This window comes from Rhinichthys klamathensis, unplaced genomic scaffold (genome assembly GCF_029890125.1).
Source record: "Rhinichthys klamathensis goyatoka isolate OS25496 unplaced genomic scaffold, OSU_Roscu_1.1 h1tg000858l_1, whole genome shotgun sequence".
Lineage (NCBI taxonomy): Eukaryota > Metazoa > Chordata > Actinopteri > Cypriniformes > Leuciscidae > Rhinichthys > Rhinichthys klamathensis.
This window is the reverse complement of record NW_026607227.1, coordinates 156,347-178,265: the sequence shown is the minus strand read 5'-3', so window position 1 is coordinate 178,265 and position 21,919 is coordinate 156,347. Positions and strand designations below refer to the sequence as shown.

Genomic DNA, 21,919 nt, shown 5'->3' with positions numbered 1-21,919 from the left:
AAACATCTCAAAACGCTTTGTGACATTCTGAAAAGCCGTGAATGTATTAAGGCCACTGGAACCAGGATCGTAGCTGAAACGCGCTGCATTATCTCTCAATACAGGAGCAGAAGCGCCAGTTCAGATTGTATCGTTTGTTGTTTAAACGTGCGTGTTGCATATTTTTAAAAATATATAATATATTTGATATGGTCTATTGGTGAATTAGGCTATAGCATTGATTACTGTGGAGGGGGGAAATCCCCCACCAGCAAATCGCACCTTGTTACACAACCATGTTTTTAAAAACTCTTTCTGTAGCCTATATGGAACCCCATGAAGTTTTTTTTTCTATTTTTTTTAACATAACTGCTTTTGAAATTACGATTGGAATTATTATACAGATTGTTATAAATTAAGTCAATCTGTTGGATAATATTTGTTCCTTTGTGTAAAATGGAATCGGTTCATTCATTTTCATAACTCGTGCGTTGGGGGATGGGCATGACACTGACCTGAAATATAAGGACAGTTCTCCACTACGAGGACCATCATGTCAGGGTTAGGGTTTGAGGAAAAGATGTTGCTTTGGGTATGTGTCGGCTGCTTCTTTATTGGGGGTAAGCTGTAGACCCAATATGCACACTTTTCAATCTGGATATGCTTTGTGACTTTCAGTCACAGAGACGTAAACTGTTAAGGCCCATTCACACCAACCATAACTGTGTTAGGGTCCAACCAGCAGACGGCAACGCTCTGTTTATTGTGATCGCATCTTTGACTGCCGCTTATATACTGAAGCATGTTATAGCAGAATTGATTCCGATTGGCTGTCAATTAAGCAATGTATCGCAATACAAAAATGCAACAATATATATTGTGGATAGTGACAATGTGTATTGTGGACAGTACACCCAAAATAAAAATTTCTGTGTGAGGGGAAACAATCAAGTTTACAGAGTTTAATTAGGCATTTTAATCAACAGTTAAAAAAAAGTTACCCTTTTACCACGTCTTGGAGTATCTCTATAATATCGTATCGTGTTATGTATCGAATCGTGACATGAGGGTATCGTTACACCCCTACTGCCAATGTTTCTAGCGTTTCTCAGCTGGTAAAATAGTTATGAAAGTGATTTTTTTGTTTTTGTTTCTCTGTGTTGTTATCGTGTAAGCTGTGGTGTAGACTCTGCTATTCCTTAATACTGAGAGGATTTTTTAGGCCTATAATTTAATAGATATATAGTTTTTAGTTTGAACAGGCCTTTTTTAGTTGGTAAAATTCATCCTGTCCTCAGCTAGCGGGGAGGGGTTTGCGTTTAGGGAGATTTTCTTGTCTAATATCTGCATTTTAAGGGTCATTTTAGGAGGGAAAGCATAAATAACATCCGCGTTCATACTAATTTGTTAAATGTTATGCATCAGAATGAAACCATTTTATGACAACAGCATACAATTGCTCTGTCTGATTTCAGATGACCACATCAAAGATGGTTGCAAAGAAAGGAGATTCAGCTTTGACTGGAAAGGAAATGGTATGTTGATGTTTATTATGTAATGTGTATTTGATTTATTTGACTTTATAGACAAGATCTACATGTATCAGCCTCCTCCTTACATGTTTTATATGTCTGTTTGTCCAAAAAAATGGCTTGGCCTTACATGCAAATGTCAGTATCTGCATCATTGTTAGAAACCCAGTCATACTATTGAATGGTCGTGCAACACATTTTCCCCTGAGACGAGAGAAATCCGCTATTTACCTTTTTCACTTCCTCCTAAAATCGTAATTTTACGTCATTGTAGGAGGAAGTGTAAGAGGGGGGGATTTCTGTAAAGACTACAAGCTCTAGTTCCCACCCTTTCAAACCCGCCCATAGGGGGTTGGACCTAATGCGCTAACAGACCTATCACAGATCAGTGCCGTGCGTTTGATTTCACCGGCAGAAACTTTTTCATTTCAGCGGTGCCAATTTCTACTGTACGATATCGAGATAAAAGACGGAAGGAGGAAACTTTCACGGTGAAACTAAGTCGTAGCTTTCCTTGCTGTGCTGTGGATCGTTAATCGAAACCTAGTGGACTATGGGCGCGCGCGCCGCTGTGTGAGAAATAAATAAATAAAAGTGGAACGCAGTGTGTGTGTTAAGCTCACCCTACGGTTTTGATATTTGCACTAATAAAGTGTGTAAACATTCGCTCGTTATGGATGAACAAGACAGTGAAAAACGGACGGTAAAAATGACTGTGGAAGAACACAAGTCCAGACAACTTCATGCATGCAGGTATAAGCTATCTCAGCTAACGAGCATGATAAAGCAAATAATTAGTTCGCAAAGTAACTCTTCACTAGAAATTGTGTGAAATGATTTCCAGGCGGTAGGTAGTGGGAGTGGCCTGCGGAGCTGAGCATTGCAATGCACTATGGGGATTGTTGTCTACAATCCACAAGCACTAAAAAGTCATTTTCTGCCTTTTATCGGCCAAGAAGGACCCAAATTAGAAATGTATGCTACTATTCTACTACATATATGACCCACTTTCAATACATATTCATGTCTCAACCGGTGGAATTACCCTTTAAACAGAAAAAAGAATAAAAAAACACCATTATTAACCAGTTAATGGTCATTTCAAGTAATCGTTTCTGGTTTTTCCCCAGTTTTTGTTTCCATTCTTTGAACTGGTTCAGAGCCCTCATATTTACATAATAATAATAATTATTATTATTATATACCTGTTTGCCGTGTAGAGAAGATGAATAGTGTGTTGCTTTTTTTCCCTTAGAAAAAACAAAAATGGGCCTGGGTGAGGCTGACAGCTCCACAGGTATGTGTGTGCGCATATATTTTAGATATTTATTTGAGAAAAAGGATACATGTTGATTTTATTTTTTATCTTCCACAGTAATTCAGTGTAAAGTGGTCCTTTTCATGTTACACAGGACCAGAGACTAGTTTTCCCTGTGTGCTTATCTGCTGATATTTCACATGGTCCGAAACTGTTTGGATTGTAGGGCTGGAATACATTTTAATTGTTGCTTTTTACCCCTCAGGAAAAAGCCAAATGAATCAGGATGAAACTGAGAACTCCAGAGGTATTTAAACATTTGGGTATATTAAAGTTATTCCATGTATATACATATAGGTGTATAGGTATACATATGTGTATGTATATGTTTGTTTGTTTGTTTGTTTTACAGGGACCAAATTGAGGAGAATTGCGAAAAGGCCATGGAGCCCAAATGAAGTGAATGCTGTCATGAAACATTTCAGAGTCCATATTTCAAAGGGACACCTTGCAACAAAGGCAGAGTGTGAGCAGTGCAAGACTGCAGAGGACCCTGTTCTGAGAGAAAGAACGGCCCGAAATATAAGGGATTTCGTGAGGAACCGAGGTTTGATGTTGAAAAAGAAATCTTCTTAGAGTTCTTCGAGAGATCAGTGTCGCCTTCCATTAAAGGTTGTATCAGCGATTTCAGGCCCAAAAAAGGCCCAAATATAAATGATCACATTCATCTAATTTTCCGCTAGCTGCCCGCTCCATAAGCATGCCGTCCAAAAACCGTGTCTCTGTAGGCAGCCTAGGCTCTGAGATCTGCACACAAAAGGTGGGGGTGTTGTGGTTTGAGATTTTGCGGTGATTGGTTGGAACACTGTTTATTTTGGTTTTGAGTGGTTGGTGAAACCCATTGTTTTTGTGTGCAGATCTCAGAGCCTAGGCTGCCTACAGAGAAGCGTTTTTTGGACGGCATACTTATGGGGCGGCCAGCTAGCGGATCGTTAGGAAAGATTAGATGAATGTGATCATTTATGTTTGGGCCTGAAATCGCTGATACAACCTTTAATGTCTGTGGGTTTTGTTCTCTAAAGTGTTGTTGGGCCAGAAGAGTGTTCAAGACATCCTTTTATTTACTTTTATTAAAACACTGTTTTGAAAGAAATGTACAAATACATGCATTTACTGGAAGGCAATTTAATTTGGTTTTATTTCCAGTGTGTTGCTGAGGTCATTTTGAGGCACACTCCCTCATGCACTTTAGTCCCATAATGGTTAGAGATGCACAGATTACAATTTTCTAGGCCGATTCCGAGTTTGACCTGCCGATACCGATTTTAGCCGATTCCGATTTCATTTTTTCTAACCACTTTACAGCACACACAAATATTTATTTTCTATTTTTTTATTTTTATAAAACACCATATACTTCTACCCAAACTGAATAATAAAAACAAGTTTAAATGGGTGAATTTTCTATATATATGTTTGAGTCTTCTTCATTTTCTTTTCTGACATAGCCTACTCCAGTTCTTGTTAAAACACACTAGACATGCAAATTCTGTGCATTTTGGCCACTTTTTGTGTGAAATCATATTTATTTTGCCCATCAAAAAAAGTGTGCTTTCACTTTAATTGAGTGTGAGCAGCGCAGCAAAAATAGACTCTGTGCCGAAACCGCTTCACTGCTGCTCACGCGACGCTCCTGCTTGACGCTCTGCTCCCGCTCCCGGTGTGATGCATTCACTGATTAACATGCACGCTGAAAAAAATACACGCCTCACACGCTTGCGGTGTGAAACGGCCGTAATTCACGAGGTTTTCTACATGTGCGTTCCGTGTGCACGTGTGATGCTGATGTTAATCATGCGGCGCCCGAGTGCGTTTGACCGGTATAAAATCGGCATATGTCAGACTGACCGGCCGATCGCCGGTCATGGCCGATCACGTGAAAATCGTCCAATTCCGGTCCCAAGCCGATCAATCGGTGCATCTCTAATAATGGCCTTATTAGATCTCAGTTGTTGAGCCTTTTTTTACCATTTGCAAAATAAAAATTGCCCTTTCAGTTTAATTTTGTTAGTTTTTATTGGCTGTCTAGTTGCATTTCTTCATCTAATTGCCCTTTAACTAGTCTTCTATGAAGTGTAAAACTTGCTGATCTTTGATCACTGAATTTTCTCCAACCAGGTTCATTTTGCACCACATGTGTATATGTTGGTTGATATAGCAAAAGCACATTGTAGCACTATTTCCTTAGGTGTGCGTATTACTTTTACAGGTTTAGTGGCAGCAAAAAGATGCACAATCATTTGTGAATTCACTCTTTAATGTAGAATAGTTGATTTGGTTTAGTATGGTTAACTCTAATACAGGTACTCCTGCTATGTGTGGAGTTAATAGTGATGTCCATTTAAACCCAGTTTGTCCTCATAATCAAGGGTTAGTCAGGTGTTTGTGTGTGTTTGAGAGGTCCAGTTAAACCCAAAATGTCCTCATAATCAAGGGTTAGTTAGGTGTTTGTGTGTGTTTGTGAGGTCCAGTTAAACCCAAAATGTCCTCATAATCAAGGGTTAGTTAGGTGTTTGTGTGTGTTTGAGAGTGTGTGTGTGAGTGAGGTCCAGTTAAACCCAAAATGTCCTCATAATCAAGGGTTAGTTAGGTGTTTGTGTGTGTTTGAGAGTGTGTGTGTGAGTGAGGTCCAGTTAAACCCAAAATGTCCTCATAATCAAGGGTTAGTAAGGTGTTTGTGTGTGTGTGTGAGTGGTCCAGTTAAACCCAAAATGTCCTCATAATCAAGGGTTAGTTAGGTGTTTGTGTGTGTTTGTGAGGTCCAGTTAAACCCAAAATGTCCTCATAATCAAGGGTTAGTTAGGTGTTTGTGTGTGTTTGAGAGTGTGTGTGTGAGTGAGGTCCAGTTAAACCCAAAATGTCCTCATAATCAAGGGTTAGTTAGGTGTTTGAGAGTGTGTGTGAGGTGAGGTCCAGTTAAACCCAAAATGTCCTCATAATCAAGGGTTAGTTAGGTGTTTGAGAGTGTGTGAGGTGAGGTCCAGTTAAACCCAAAATGTCCTCATAATCAAGGGTTAGTTAGGTGTTTGTGTGTGTTTGAGAGTGTGTGTGTGAGTGAGGTCCAGTTAAACCCAAAATGTCCTCATAATCAAGGGTTAGTTAGGTGTTTGAGAGTGTGTGAGGTGAGGTCCAGTTAAACCCAAAATGTCCTCATAATCAAGGGTTAGTTAGGTGTTTGAGAGTGTGTGAGGTGAGGTCCAGTTAAACCCAAAATGTCCTCATAATCAAGGGTTAGTTAGGTGTTTGAGAGTGTGTGTGAGGTGAGGTCCAGTTAAACCCAAAATGTCCTCATAATCAAGGGTTAGTCAGGTGTTTGTGTGTGTGTATGCATGATTCATATGGTTACTGATGTCCAGTTAAACCCAAATGGTCAGCAATGTTCATTTAGATACTAATAGCAAGTCTTGAACAATCTTCTCTTTTCACATTAACAAAACCCAAACCCAATCAACTGGAAATATTTAGCTTTATTCAAAACTATCTTTAGACAAAACTTCTTAAAATCTAATTAATAAATTAAGACTGACATTCAAGGTTCAATTATGAAAAATACTTGTGGGTGAATGCATTTGTCAGTGATGGTTAAATAGTAAACTCTCCTTTTGGTTTTTTAATTTCTTAATTTTTAAAGCTAAAATATTTCCGTATTTCACTTTCCCTCTTCTCTCTTTGCTCTTCACTCACTTCACACCTGCTAAATCTCACATTACAAACTCAGGTTAGTTTTCTGAAATCTCTCTTAAAGTTTAAGCCAGGTTGAACAATTGCTGATAATTTCTTGTTTTGTTTTTCTATATGCTGGTATTGAAACAAACTTAAGTGATGCGGCACTCTCATGGGTAAAGTTAGTCCAGGTTATACCAGGTTAGTCCTCATAATTAAGGGTTAGGTGTGTGTGTGTATGTGTGAGATGTCCAGATAAACCGGGGTTGTCCTCATAATTAAGGGTCAGGTGTGTGTGTGTGTGTGTATGTATGTGAGTGATGTCCAGATAAACCAGGGTAGTCCTCATAAATCATAATTAAATCAGGAAACGCCCACTCCTGCCCTGTCCTTACAGTGCTTTAGTTTGTCAGGTCTTCATATTACCAGACTGTTTCATTAGAATTAAATTCTGAGCAGTCAGATTTTTACCCCATGCCATAAGGAGCAGTTTAATATTTCTTATTAATCTCTATGACAAAGGGAAAGGTGGGTCCCCATAAACCAGGATGGAACTTTTTAGGGGAAAAAGTCTTTATAAACCACCCGTACCAGTATGTGTGTGTGTGTGTGTGTGTGTGTGTGTGTGTGTGTGTGTGTGTGTGTGTGTGTGTGTGTGTGTGTGTGTCTGTGTGTGTGTGTGTGTAAATGTAATTTATTCCTATGATGACAAAGCTGATTTTTCAGCATCAGTCAGAAATCATTTTAATATGCTGATTTGGTGCTCAAGAAATATATATATATATTTTCTCACTATTTTTTTAATGTTTCTCAGAATGTTTAAAACATTTAATATAAACATTTAAAAATGTAGATAATCTGCATAATATATAATATTAGTTTACAACAATGTATTAGTGCACAATAAAGCAAATTGTTGAGCTTAAAATCACATTTTCATTCAAGGCTTGGAGGAGAGAGGCTCATGACAGGTGAATTCAACCTGGTACAGATCAAAAAGGCATGATATGAGTCACTTGAATTAGCAAGCGGCATATGAGTACCGCATCTGCCTCTGTTGGTGCATGCTTGTGGCATGCATTAATGAGAATGAATGCAAATCTGAGCATGTGAATTATTTTAGCAGTTTAACTTGGACATGTTTTTTATGTCCACACAGGAACATCAGTGTTCCAGATCACTGCCACAGACGCAGATGATCCCACCTATGGAAACAGTGCCAAGATCGTCTACAGCATTCTCCAAGGGCAGCCTTTCTTTACCGTTGACCCCAAAACTGGTACGCAAAGACCTCACTTTCTCAGAATAACCTGTTTTATGGACGCTTTGAGATGCCTTCGATTGTAGAAGGCTCCACTTGAACATTTTCTGATTGTTCCTGCGAGCTTGTGCAAAGTCACCAGCGGATGAGTCATTCCATCATAATAGGCTGTAGGAAACACAGATACAGTTTATCTGTAAAACTGCTTTCAGGCTCACAAAGGAACTCCCAATTTATTGCGCTACCCTATGTGGATAATAATTGATGGGTTATCATATTGTTGAGGGGCTGTCATACATATTGTTTCAACCTTTGATGTAAAAACAGCAAAAATCCCCCAAGAGTGAGTGAAAAACCTCACTCTTGGATTTGGACTTGGATTTTTATATTTGGATTTGTGTGCTCTTCCGAACGACACTCGGACTCAGGCACACACATTGAAATTCTGTTAAATAATGTTCAATAGCGTGAAATGTGGGAAATATTACTCTCGGTTGTCTCTTAGAAATAAATCAATAAACCTACATTGAGGGTGATGAATATGGATGGTTTTCTTCTAAAACTTACATGGTACACTCAATTACTCTTGCAAAGCCCGGGTGGATAAACAAATCATTTTCAGAATATTATCAACACATGATAGAAACATAGAGAGTGCGGCACCGTGCGACCCAGACTACAATGTTGTGTGGCAGCAAAAAACGCCTGAACCGTGGCCTACTTGTTATGATGTACCACTCGCCTACAGTGTATATCCTAATTTAATGTTTCCCTTGCTCCCTCCTTTTTTCATTCTGTGCTTAGTAGCCATTTGGTTAAATTTCCGCAGTGGTGGTGTTTATGTCAAGTTGAATGTGCCTGGAGGGTGTTTGTCCCAGATTGAAAGCGCCAACCTTCTGAGTGTTTATCCCATGATAGAGCCTATTTGATGCAGGATAAATTTGCTTGGCTTATGCGTTCGAGTGTGCCAGGGTAGTGGTGCAAATGCTTGTACGTCTATATTAGCAGTGTACAAGGTAAAATGGTGAGTAGCATCTGTTCCAGCTGTTATTGTGTGCGTAGTTCTTCAGCACCGCCTTGTCAGCAACAGCATGATGAGCTGCTGACCCAAGGGACTCAGCTTAGCACCAATACATACTTCTATCCCTCAGATATCCGCCACAGAACTATGCCAATTTACACAGAATTGCTTCATGGGTACTCCACTATGCATTTATTTACTATGTGTAATTGCTCATTCAGTCTCCCTCCCACTGGGACCCATGGGATTGTTGCCGTCCTCCACTGAAGCAGGATCTCTGACGGCGGTTTGTTTTTTTAGTGGTGTCTTTGGCTCTAGAACTATGATATTGGATGGAATCCTGCCGCGGTCACTCTTTCAACTCTTTTCTCATCTCTAATCCCCTGTTTGTGGCTATTATGAAGGTTTTGATGGGATTAAGAGGCCATATGATAATGTTCACATCAAAAAAAAAAGTATCATAAGGTGTTGGTTTAACGTTGCACTCTTGCATATCAGCGTTGCATTCTTTGTTTTGGCAGGACGTGCCTGTACCCTTAGCACTGAGAGCAGTGTGTGTTTGAATTGCGCTCAAATAATCCAATACTCCAGGTCTAGAGGCTCACCTCTTTCTGCTCTGAGCATCACCACCATAAAACGTATCACGTTTTGAGTTTATTCGTAGATCTATAAGGGTGGCAAGTATTAAACATAAAAGCTAAAAAACTGTATAAATATAAATTATTTTCCCCACTGTATATATACAGTGGGGAGAATAATTATTTGATCCCCTGCTGATTTTGTAAGTTTGCCCACTTACAAAGAAATGAAGGGTCAATATTTTTTATGGTAGGTTTATTTTAACGGATAGAGACAGAATATCAACCAAAAAATCCAGAAAAAAACACACATTATATATTGGTTATAAATTCATTTGCATTTCAGTGAGTGAAATAAGTATTTGATCCCCAAGAAAAACGTTATTTAGTACTTGGTGGAGAAACCCTTGTGTGCAAACAAATTTATTGTAGTTGGTCACCAGGTTTGCACACATCTCAGGAGGGATTTTGGTCCATTTCTCTTTACAGATCCTCTCTAAATCCTTAAGGTTTCTTGGCTGTCGCTTTGCAACTCAAAATTTCAGCTCCCTCCACAGATATTATATAGGATCAAGGTCTGGAGACTGGCTAGGCCACCCCAAGACCTTAATGTGCTACTTGAGCCACTCCTTTGTTGCCTTGGCAGTATGTTTTGGGTGATTATCATACTGGAAGACCCATCCATAACCCATCTTCAGTGTTCTGGCTGAGGGAAGGAGGTTCTCGTCCAAGATTTTAGAGTACGTGGCCCCGTCCATTACGGTGAAGTCGTCCTGTACCCTTAGCAGAGAAACAGCCCCAGAGCATAATGTTTCCTCCTCCGTGCTTGACTGTAGGGATGGTGTTCTTGGGGTCATAGTCAGCATTTCTCTTCCTCCAAACACGACGAGTTGAGTTGATGCCAAAGAGCTCAATTTTGGTCTCATCTGACCACAGTACTTCCTCCCAAGCCTTCTCTGAATCATTAGATGTTCATTGGCAAACTTCAGACGGGCTTCTATACACTCCTGAACGAAATCTTAAGACCAGGGAAAACATTACCAGTATTTGCATTTCACGCTGGTGGATCGTTACCGGGTTGTAAGTACTGCTTCAAAATGCCAAAAGAAGAAACAGGAGCAAGAGACAAAAAATAGAGAGAAGGCAATTTATTGAAAACTGTATTTAATCTCAAACAGGCTGTTCATCAGCTGATCAAAAGTTTAAGACCATAGCCCAAAAAAATCCTACAACAGAACTAAAAGTGTCAAAAAGGACTCAGTAGTGAGTAGCCCCACCGTTCTTGGTGATCACTCAAACACTCGTTTCAGCATGCTTGATGGGACTGTTTCCAGGAACGTTGCTCCATGTGGTGAAGATGGCTTCACGAAGGGCATCCACGGTCTGGAACTGTCGTCCGTTTTAGTAAACTTCCCTTGCCATCCATCTCCAAAGGTTCTCAATGGGATTTAGATCAGGGGAACACGCAGGATGGTCCAAAAGAGGGACGTTATTCTCCTGGAAGAAGTCCTTCGTCAGGCAGGCGTTGTGAACTGCAGCGTTGTCCTGTTGAAAGACCCAGTCATTACTGCACAGATGAGGGCCCTCAGTCAAGAGGGATGCCCACTGCAGCATGTCCAGAGCCAGCCGCCGTTTGACGCCCCTACACAACCTGAAGCTCCATTTTCCCATTGAAGGATAAAGCACCCCAGATCATGATGGAGCCTCCTCCACTGTGCCGTGTAGAAAACATCTACGGTGGGATCGTAACGTTGCCAGTAACGTTGGAAGCCATCAGGACTGTCCAGGTTAAATTTTTTTCTCATCAGAAAATAAAACTTTCTTCCACCTTTCAATGTCCCATGTTTGGTGCTCCCTTGCAAATTCCATATGGGCAAGTTTGTGGCGTGTGAGGAGATGTGGCCTTTGAAGACATTTTTTGTTCTTCTCTCACAGATGACGTCTTATGGTTATTGGGCTGCAGTCAGCATCAGTAAGGGCGTTAATTTGGGTTGAGGATCGACCTGTGTCTTCACGGACAACCGTGAACAAGGCTCAGTGCAGATGACATTTTTTGGGGTCTAGCACTTGACTTCTTTGTCCCATAACTCTCAGGATCTTTTAAGAAATGTAAAATGACTGTCTTACTGAGTCCAACCTCGGCAGCAATGGCGCGTTGCGAGAGGCCTTGCTTGTGCAGGTCAACAATCCTGCCACGTTCAAAGAGAGAAAGCCTTTTTACGTTTGCCATCAGGAGATCATGACAGTGTGACTGCCTGAAGGACAATGACATGAAAGCCATATTTTTGTGCAGATTTGACCTTTTTAAGGCTATGGTCTTAAACTTTTGATCAGCTGATGAACAGCCTGTTTTGGTTTAAATGCAGTTTTCAATAAATTGCCTACTCTATATTTTTTGTCTCTTGCTCCTGTTTCTTCTTTTGGCATTTTGAAGCAGTACTTACAACCCGTTAACGATCCACCTGCGCGAAATGCGAATACTGGTAATGTTTCCCCCGGTCTTAAGATTTTGTCCAGGAGTGTATGTGCCTTCTTGAGCATGGGGACCTTGCGGGTGCTGCAGGATTTCAGTCCATTGCAGCGTAGTCTGTTCCCAATTGTTTGCTTGGTGACTGTGGTCCCTACTGCCTTGAGATCATTAACAAGCTCTTCCCATGTAGTTCTGGGCTGATCCCTCACCTTTCTCATTATCATCCTTATCCCATCAGGCGAGATCTTGCATGGAGCTCCAGACCGAGGGCGATTGATGGTTATTTTGTATTTCTTCCATTTCCGAATAATGACACCAACAGCTGTCTCCTCACCAAGCTTCTTGCTGATGGTCTTGTAGCCCATTCCAGTCTTGTGCAGGTCTCTAATCTTGTCCCTGATGTCCTTTGACCGCTCTTTGGTCTTGCCCATTGTGGTGGAGAGGTTGGAATGTAAGATACAGATTCTGTGGACAGGTGTCTTTTATACACATTACGAGCACAACACGCAAACATCGACCGACAGAAATAGAGAGAAACTAAATACAGTACATGGTGGTACAAACTAAATGATGACCAGCTGTGATGAATGAATGTCCAGTGGTGAGTGGATGAATGATGAGTGGCGGGAAAATCAAAGAAAGGAACACATGTGATGAATGAAAACAAACTGAAAGTCGATGAAAACTAAACTAAAGGTGAATGAGTCTAGATGACTGTGACAGTAGTGTTGCTAGTTAGTTACTTCCAACAAGTGGTCAACCGATATATCGCCATGGCCAATGTATCAAACAATATTTGGCTTTTTTAGCATTTTTATTTTGAAATGCCAGTGTTGTCAAAAGGGCCGGTATTTCAGTACCAGGTTGATACTTACATTTTAAAAACTTAACGATGCCAGCCTTTTTGCAAGTTTAAATGCTCCCATGCAAATTTCTGTGAGCGCTCTGTTAAAAGTATCAAATGTTTTTTTCAGCGTTGAGCCTTGTAGCCAATCACAGACGTGTTTGTTGAGCGTGTTGAATGCAATGGCCAATCAGAGGCATTTAAGTTCTGTCAGGTCCATAAAGTCAAGAACACACAGACAAAATAATTAAGAATTATTTGAATAGATTGCAAACAGGTTGATGTTCCTGAATTGAAATTTGGCGGTATGGCTCTGTTCAGGGAGTCCTCTGACCTTTCATGAGCACCATGAAATAGCAGAGAGTCAGAGGACAGCAGCAGCAGCATTAGGGAACGCTCACACAGTTTTAGACTGTGAGAGCTAGAATATCCCCCTGTGAACAGAGCAGCAACATGACATAGCAAATGCCACGTTATGCATAAGGAGGAGCTGGGGAGGTGGCGGGCAGCAGAAGCGAGCAGCGAGCCAGCAGAGCGAGCAGCGAGCCAGCAGAGCGAACAGCAAGCATGTATGAGCAGGGTGAATGAGCTTTAAATAGGGCGCCTTGTTTGAGCTTTGGCCATTGAACAGCGAGGGGAGTTAACCAGCTAATGCGGCTCAGCTGGAGCAGATCAGCTGACGGGACAGTGTTGATAGCAAATAGCATAAGCAGCTGCTTGACTACCTGGCCTGCCAGAACTGACGCTGACGCTCAATTTCTGTCAGGTCCATAAAGTCAAGAACACACAGACAAAATAATTAAGAATTATTTGAATAGATTGCAAACAGGTTGATGTTCCTGAATTGAAATTTGGCGGTATGGCTCTGTTCAGGGAGTCCTCTGACCTTTCATGAGCACCATGAAATAGCAGAGAGTCAGAGGACAGCAGCAGCAGCATTAGGGAACGCTCACACAGTTTTAGACTGTGAGAGCTAGAATATCCCCCCAAACAAAACCACACCTGGCAATCCTCTGTGATACAGAGGATGATTTATTTGACCACATGAGCTATTCCCCCCAAAACAAAATTGAGTGTCTCGAACGGTGTCGACTGAGCCGCCCTAATTTAGCGATTTATAATAGTAAAAATATTAATTAATTACTGAAATGACTAATCAAGACCGCAATAGCTAAAACATGCTGTTACCTAGATTATCTGTATTTACTGTTTGACAGTCTACAGTGTAAGCTCTAAGGATAGATGATTAATCCACCTCTGAGAACGAGCTAGATGAATAAATTAACAGCTGATAGGGCATTCAGGGGCGTTAACTGAGCAGAGCGCGAGCAAAATAATGATCAAATGTGTTTTATTAACGAAACAAATCAGAGACTTGAGCTCATGGCTTTCTGGGCGTCAAGAATATCCCGAACATCGGGACGGAGGTATCGTTCGTAAGCAGCAGAAACCACCGCCCCATAGCTTAAAGGGTTAAACCGGAGCGAGTGTCGCCGCCGTAGTTGTTGCACAATGCGTAAGAATGAGCTGTATACGGTCCGGAGGCAGTCCGCAGAAGTTGATTCCTATCACAGCAAGCTGTTTGAATCTGCGCTGCATAGTGTTCAAAGCTAGCGTGAGCAACGTGATCAGTTGCCAATGACAACAGATAACGCACGTAGCCAATATGATCGCATAAGCATTTTTATGAAAGCGACTAGTTAGATAAGCCCAAATGCCACACACGGATAGCATTAACAAGAAGCATGTTGCCAACACACTGATAGCATTAACAAGAAGCATGTTGCCAACACACTGATAGCTTTTAGCAATGAAAAAAGGAACTTAGCTTCGTGAAGATTTCAGAGATGAATGGAGAATGAATCACGTCGAGTCCTGTGACAATATTTGCAGCAGAAGCGAGCAGCGAGCCAGCAGAGCGAGCAGCAAGCCGTTTTATTAACGAAACAAATCAGAGACTTGAGCTCATGCTTCTGGTCGTCAAGAATATCCCGAACATCGGGACGGAGGTATCGTTTGTAAGCAGCAGAAACCACCGCCCCATAGCTTAAAGGGTTAAACCGGAGCGAGTGTCGCCGCCGTAGTTGTTGCACAATGCGTAGCTGTATACGGTCCGGAGGCAGTCCGCAGAAGTGAATTCCTATCACAGCAAGCTGTTTGAATCTGCGCTGCATAGTGTTCAAAGCTAGCGTGAGCAACGCGATCAGTTGCCAATGACAACAGATAACGCACGTAGCCAATATGATCGCATAAGCATTTTTATGAAAACGACTAGTTAGATAAGCCCAAATGCCACACACGGATAGCATTAACAAGAAGCATGTTGCCAACACACTGACAGCATTAACAAGAAGCATGTTGCCAACACACTGATAGCTTTTAGCAATGAAAAAAGGAACTTAGCTTCGTGAAGATTTTCAGAGATGAATGGAGAATGAATCACGTCGAGTCCTGTGTCAATATTTGCAGCAGAAGCGAGCAGCGAGCCAGCAGAGCGAGCAGCGAGCCAGCAGAGCGAACAGCAAGCATGTATGAGCAGGGTGAATGAGCTTTAAATAGGGCGCCTTGTTTGAGCTTTGGCCATTGAACAGCGAGGGGAGTTAACCAGCTAATGCGGCTCAGCTGGAGCAGATCAGCTGACGGGACAGTGTTGATAGCAAATAGCATAAGCAGCTGCTTGACTACCTGGCCTGCCAGAACTGACGCTGACGCTCAATTTAGTCCAAATCCACTCAATAGAGTTCAACAGTCGGGTTCCAGAAGTAAAAACTACATTAATTTTGTCCATTTGGATTTATTTTTTTAACAATAACTTTGAAATGTTTAAAGACAGACCTACTGAGAGTTCAGAGGTTGTTAATCGATGGTATGTGCTTTTGTTGAAGCCATCTGTTGGCATTATTTCAACTTATTTCAAGAATAATCGTGTTCACCCATTGAATTTGTTGTGAAAAACTAGACATACGAAAAATTCCACCAACCAGAGTCACAACAGGTTTGCAGGCTGCAGGGTTGCTCTTTCTATGCTCTAAAAATAATATAAGTATTTTGGTTTGGTATATATTTAAAAATGTCAGTGTCTGTATATAACTTTGCTCACTTTCTGCATTTTAACCCATTCATAATTTGAATACAACTTTTATTTTTCACACAGATGCACATGAGCTCTGATTCTTTATCTCTGTCATCCTTGATTTCACACTTTTTTTGCTGCACTATATCCATTTGGCTTCTATATTCACTGTGTTCTGTATGTAAAATTACAGTTGCGTTACATTGAGAAAATATGATTCTTATGTGTAAAGACTTACCAGATTACTAGGTGCATTGTTGGTTATACAGTGTTTTCTTTCTTTTTAAAGGTACAACCTGTAAAAAAAATTCGACGCAATAGGTCGCATTTTCAAAACAATAACAAAGGCTGCGTTTACACTTGGCATTAACATGTGACCTGTATCTGGATGTTGTCCACATACACATTGAAAAAACAAGTGTAAACGCACATCTGATCGGAATGTTATCCGATCAGCGTGTCCCGGTTCGGAGGTAGTCGAGGACGCATTGTGATCGGATCTCAGTGTAATGTACTGTGATGTGAGATCGCTCTGACTACGTCACCTTCTTCGTTGCTCTGGTTGGTTGTAGCGCTATCCTATTGCGTGCAGAGGGAATTTGAAAGACAACCGTTTATCCCGCCCCTCGTATTAAGCCCTGTCAATGGTGAGTTCCCAGACCTAACATCCTGATGTAGGTCTGGCATGCCAGGCTACCCAAAGCCTGCTTGCCTCAGTTGATTAGCGTTTACGTTTTTTTGGAATTTCTGTACTCGCCGATCAATAATAGTGAACCATAAAGACTGAACGACACAACAGCGGCGTGCGAGATATTGTATCATTGTATCCGTCATTAGCGGCTTACATAGCTGCCCATTGAAATTGCCGCTAATGAGGCATCTATGTATTATATCTATGGTTTCTACTAGCAGAACCAGAGGATATCTCGGATATTACGTCATTAATATACGATAATGACAAAGGACAAATCATTATTTAAAACTCTAATTTCTCTGGATTTACAAATCCTTGGGAACTTTTGGGATCATGTAAGTACACAACTGCATGAAATATATCACACTGTGCAAGTGGTTTTTGAATATTTTATTACAAAAATCTTAATAAAATCTTAATAAAAATCTTTTATTACAAATTTTGATATAGTAGAGTATTCTTTATTTGTTTTTCTTCCAACTGTAGAAGCTACTGTTTCCACCCATTCATTTCTATATAAAGTAAAATAACTTGCATCACTGTGTCTAATCTCTTAGCTGAGAATTACCTTTGTGTAGTAGTTAGATTGCCCCGTTTGCTGGCGAGTGATGCTTAACCTGCGTGATGTTTCACACTTTCACTATACACAAGTTTACGCGCCAAATCATGGGCGCCGCCATAACTCTACTTAAATGCACTTCATTTCCGCCGGAAGAGGTTTGCACACAGCGTCTGCCGGTGTACACAGCGACGGTTCCACGACTGGAGATGGCGTTACTATCCCCCACCCGAATTCAGTGCAGAACACTAACATGACGACGTGGCCCAGCATAACGTACAGCGAGATTTGCTCCTACTTCGTGCAATCCATGGCAATAGATGGAAAAGCAATTGGACAATCTGAAAGCCGTCGAGGCATATCAATATCTGCACAGCAACAAAGTCGGTTGTGTCATGTCATACACAGCTAGATAAAACAGACATAACGTGCAAATAACTATCAGTTTATGTCCGTGGTAATAGCAAATGTATCTGTGTGTTACTTTAATGTTTCTTTTAACATAATAACAACAATTGTGGCTAAATAAGTGTTTGCAGTTTATAGCTTAATCAGGGAAGACATTTACATGATTATAGGAAATAAAAGAAGCATGTTGTTGCGGATGGAATACGTGTTTGTATTTGGAAAACGGACTGTAACCTATAACATGACTTACTGCTGAGCTATAAATAAAGACATGATCTCTTTTGCAATTATCCTTATGACTCTGCATTGTTTTACCTGCTGTGTACCAACCAACCATTTTACCGGTTAAAATACCTTTAAATGTCGAAACTAACCCCTTAAAATGCAGTAGCCTATTCTACTTACAACAAAACGATTGAAGCCTCTACTTATTGCAATAAATAATGCAATCACTTTTCGCCACCGTGCCGGATCTCCGGCGTGCGGCCGTGAGAAAAATATTTTCCCGATTCATTTTTGTCCAGCTTTAACGTGTTAAAATATTTAATGCAAACGCAACATCTGTTCTTTCTGTCATCCTTTTGCTAGGGTTATGACCATTCTCTTATTCACGCAAATGCTTTAACCACTCATGCGCGACTAGACAAAAGAGAACGCGCTGTCAGTGAATGTCCTCCTGACGATCCGAACTATATCATAGGCTTCTTAGCTAGAGTGCAAAGTGTGTGTGTGTGTGTGTGTGTGTGTGTGTGAGCCATGATGATAATAATTAGGCGATCGAACTGTGTGTGAGAGAGAGGCGCGGGCGCGATACTGTGTGAGTGTGTTTGTGTGTAAACAATGGAGCGCATGGACCTCTTCGTAGCTGGTTTGCGGTCGTAGAACTCTCTATCTAACCACTCGTTCAGGTGCTTTCTCGAGTGTTTACAACCAACTATCACACACATCGTTCCCGAACCACCTTTCTTCATGTTGTAATTGTTATGTCACTGCGATATCAGCGCTTTGTCGAAGCTAGCTAGCAAAACAAACCCAGACCGCCAGAACGGAAGTGGGTTGCATCGACGGGAGGAGTTTAGGATGTAGAGCGGAAACGGCTCATAAACTTGTGTATAGGAAGTGCTGACTATCTGTTGTTCCATATAGGAAATCAAACTCCGGAGTACATAGAGCTGGGCTTACCTAGTTCTGCATCAGTGTCTGGTCCTGTTTGCGTTATTTACTTTCTGTCTCTGCTTTGTGGCTACTAGCTGAATACTAAGAGCCTATTTAACATGAACATTTTGCTTTTTCCGTTGTGTTGTCTGCTGAAATCCTCTGTCCTGGCAGGTGGTGTCTGCTCTCAATGGGCTTGGTGCAATCTCTATGACATTCTCTGGGGCTGAACACTGGCGTGTGTTTATTTGTTCTGGCGGATTGAGGTATCTGTTTGCATATTTTTTCTCACTCCCACTGGTTGTGTCCATTTAAAAAGGGAACTGCATGTTCGAATATATAAACTGTCCGTCTCACACTTTCACACATAATATAAAATATAAATTCCCAACTTGCCATTGCCTCACAGGTCCTCCTTATATGTTAGCTCCTTGATAACATTTTGGCTTATGAATGTGTTGTGTTGTGTTGTGTGTGCATGTATTCGGACATTCAGACACAAATATGTGTAAATGCTGTCCATATATTATACAGTATTTTTTTCAGGTATGTGGTATTCAATTCAATTCAATTCACACTTATTTGTATCGCGCTTCTCACAATACATATCATTTCAAAGCAGCTTTACAGAAAAAAATCATGTTTCTACATTACAATTTAGAGTGATCCATTATCAGAGGTGACTGTGTCAAAGTGATGTCCATATGTAAAAAATGGACAGTTCTAAGAAAATACAAATCATGCAGTTAGTTATTATCATAATGGAGAAACAATGATCTCATTAAAGCAATTATTACAAGTTTTAATAATAATGATTACGATTAGGGTTTGAAATTAACACCCACCAACTAGCCAAATGTAGGTGAAAATCCACTGTGGTGGGTAATGCATACCAACACACTAGCCAATTTGGATTATGTTCTATCACTTTGCATGACATTGCTATCAAACCCCTTCCACTAAAAGGAGCCTAAAACAACGAGTAAACAACAAGGGTTGCACTCTGAGAGAAACGCTGTGTCTTTAAAACCGCACCACAGCATCACTCAAATAGTTTTCCATTAAAATACAACGACTTAGGACAAATATATGTACATTTTTACTTCACCCTATGATTGTGTACTGTGCATTTTTCTGTAGGCATGTTTGTTTTTGTGACTTGAATAAATATGCTTCCTAGAGAAATAATATAGATCACACTTTCTCTTTCCGTTCAGGCAGTTTATTTTCCAAATACCTTAATTCAAACTCATTGACGCCACTTCAATTGACTGTTCGTTCTTCAAGTGAACTTTTGCCTGTATTGTGATTAGATTCACTGTTTTGGACCGCCGGCTTGAACTTGAGAATGCGAGTACAGAATGACATGACTGGTGTACGATAAGCCTGGCTGTAACCGAAATCGCCCCCCATACCCATAAATTTGTAGTGGTGTCCAAAATCATTGTGGACGTTATCGACTGCACTCATTCAATCTCATAATGCACTGCAATAACAAGTGTGCAACTAATGTACGCTTAATGGCTAGAGAATACTCATAATGCACTGTAAGGGTCACACCTAATGTATTCCCGCATCTTGCCAGAAGATAACGCCCGCACCTGAATCATCCATCCATTTTACAAACCGCTGGTCCAATGTGGCTACAGCGTAATATCATTCAGGTATAAATTCCTTTTTACTTGATTATTAAATAGTTTAAAAAAAAAAGTTTATATATGCTTGTTTCCATGACATAATTCAAGAAATCTCTTCATTACTATTGGAGCTGCCAGTTTCAAATGATTATTAAACAGCAAGCACAAACTATGCAAAAGCTCAGCCCTTTCAGCGTACTCAGTGTCCGAATTCACTCACTTATTTCCATTCAAGTATATTAGTGGAGTAATGTAGGGAATAGTGAATGAGAGTATAGGGGGCGATTTCGAACACAGCCCCTGCCTGTGAGATGTAAGTGTCTGCTGTGCGAGCGGTTAATGCTCCACCAGAGCCCTTGGAGACAATTAAGAGACCACTTTCTCTAACCAGTTCTCATAAATGTTGCATGTCCACGACTGTTGGGCAAAAAGCACCCTAGCGTCTTTATTGCTATGTGCAAGTAAACACATGGCAATTATAAAAGAAGTCACAGAGAATTTTATTTTTATTTTAGTTTATTTAAATGTCATCTGCAAACCGTAATTAACTGTTGTAAAGCTGAAATCAAAACAAATATGCAGAATCAGATTTAATAATACTGTAAATATATTTGTGTGTGAATGCGTGTGTGTGTGTGTGTGTACACATTAGGTATTCTTAGCTTTTTGCCATGTGAAATATATATATCAGTACATCATCAGGTTACATAAGTGTAAAACATCAATAGAAAAGAATGGCATGTGTCTTACATTTAAAGTATGGGTAACCTTGAGTGTGACTATTTCAAGGCATTCAATACAGTTATTTGATTAAACTGTCAAGAAGTATTCTATACTGCTATATTCATTAACGAGTAAATAAAATGGACCTAGTGCTATGTATAATTGACAGAGCTTGTGCTTTTTAAAATGATGCTATCGATTTCCATTTGTTTTTAACGACACCCTTTGTTTTCTGTGTTGGTGCACTGGTGCCTGAGTGTGTCTTGTCAGTTGGTGCTCATTTCCCAGTAAATATCACCATGGGATCTCATGGCGTAAAGGGGCTCAAATGCAAGTTCACATGGCAAACCCAAGCTGTTCTGCTTTGCAGCCTTCCCTTCATCCCTGTCTTATCCTCTATCTCCCGAGGGAACACTTGGAGCAGATGGCAGACTTTGCTTTAGAGTTGTGGAGTATGCAGGAGATGATCACCAGCGTGCTTTTTGCACATGTGTGTGTGCGCACATCTGGACAGTAGGGTTTATACTAAGGGCTTACACCACATAAGAACAGTGCATAGAGGTAAGGGGTCAGCACTCGTCTGCTGGTGTGTTGTCAAGCTCGAAAAGAACCTGGACCAGGTCAGAGCTGGGGCAAATCAGAGGATAACCACTTGTTGTGAGCTCACCACCTCAATAACTATAGGGGTCAAATATCTGCAATGTACACGTGATATTCTGAACACGTACTCTTCCAGTGAACAGGACTCTTATTGCTGGAAATGCCATCAAGTGATTAGAAGTTTGATTTAAAGGGATAGTTCACCCCAAAATGAATTTACTCACCGGTCTTTCGAAATCCATTTCACTTCCTTTCTTCTGTGGAAAACAAAAGGAGATGTTTAGGCTGAATGTTCAAGCAGCTCTTTTCCATATAATGAAAGTGAAAGGTGGCCATGGGTATCAAGCAAGATGTTCTGTGAATAATGAATTCTTATCAGCCTAATCCTCACACAGAGATATAAT

At 40.6% G+C, this 21,919-nt stretch overlaps 1 protein-coding gene across 1 annotated transcript in view; it reads left to right on the top strand.

Moving 5' to 3' along the window:
* The window catches only part of LOC130078384 (cadherin-18-like), an 84,314-nt gene that overhangs the window by 38,263 nt on the left and 24,132 nt on the right, over positions 1-21,919 (top strand). Inside the window, exon 4 of the mRNA XM_056243871.1 lies at positions 7,652-7,771. Within this exon, the coding sequence (XP_056099846.1) occupies positions 7,652-7,771 (120 nt within the window). The remainder of the gene's footprint in view (positions 1-7,651; positions 7,772-21,919) is intronic.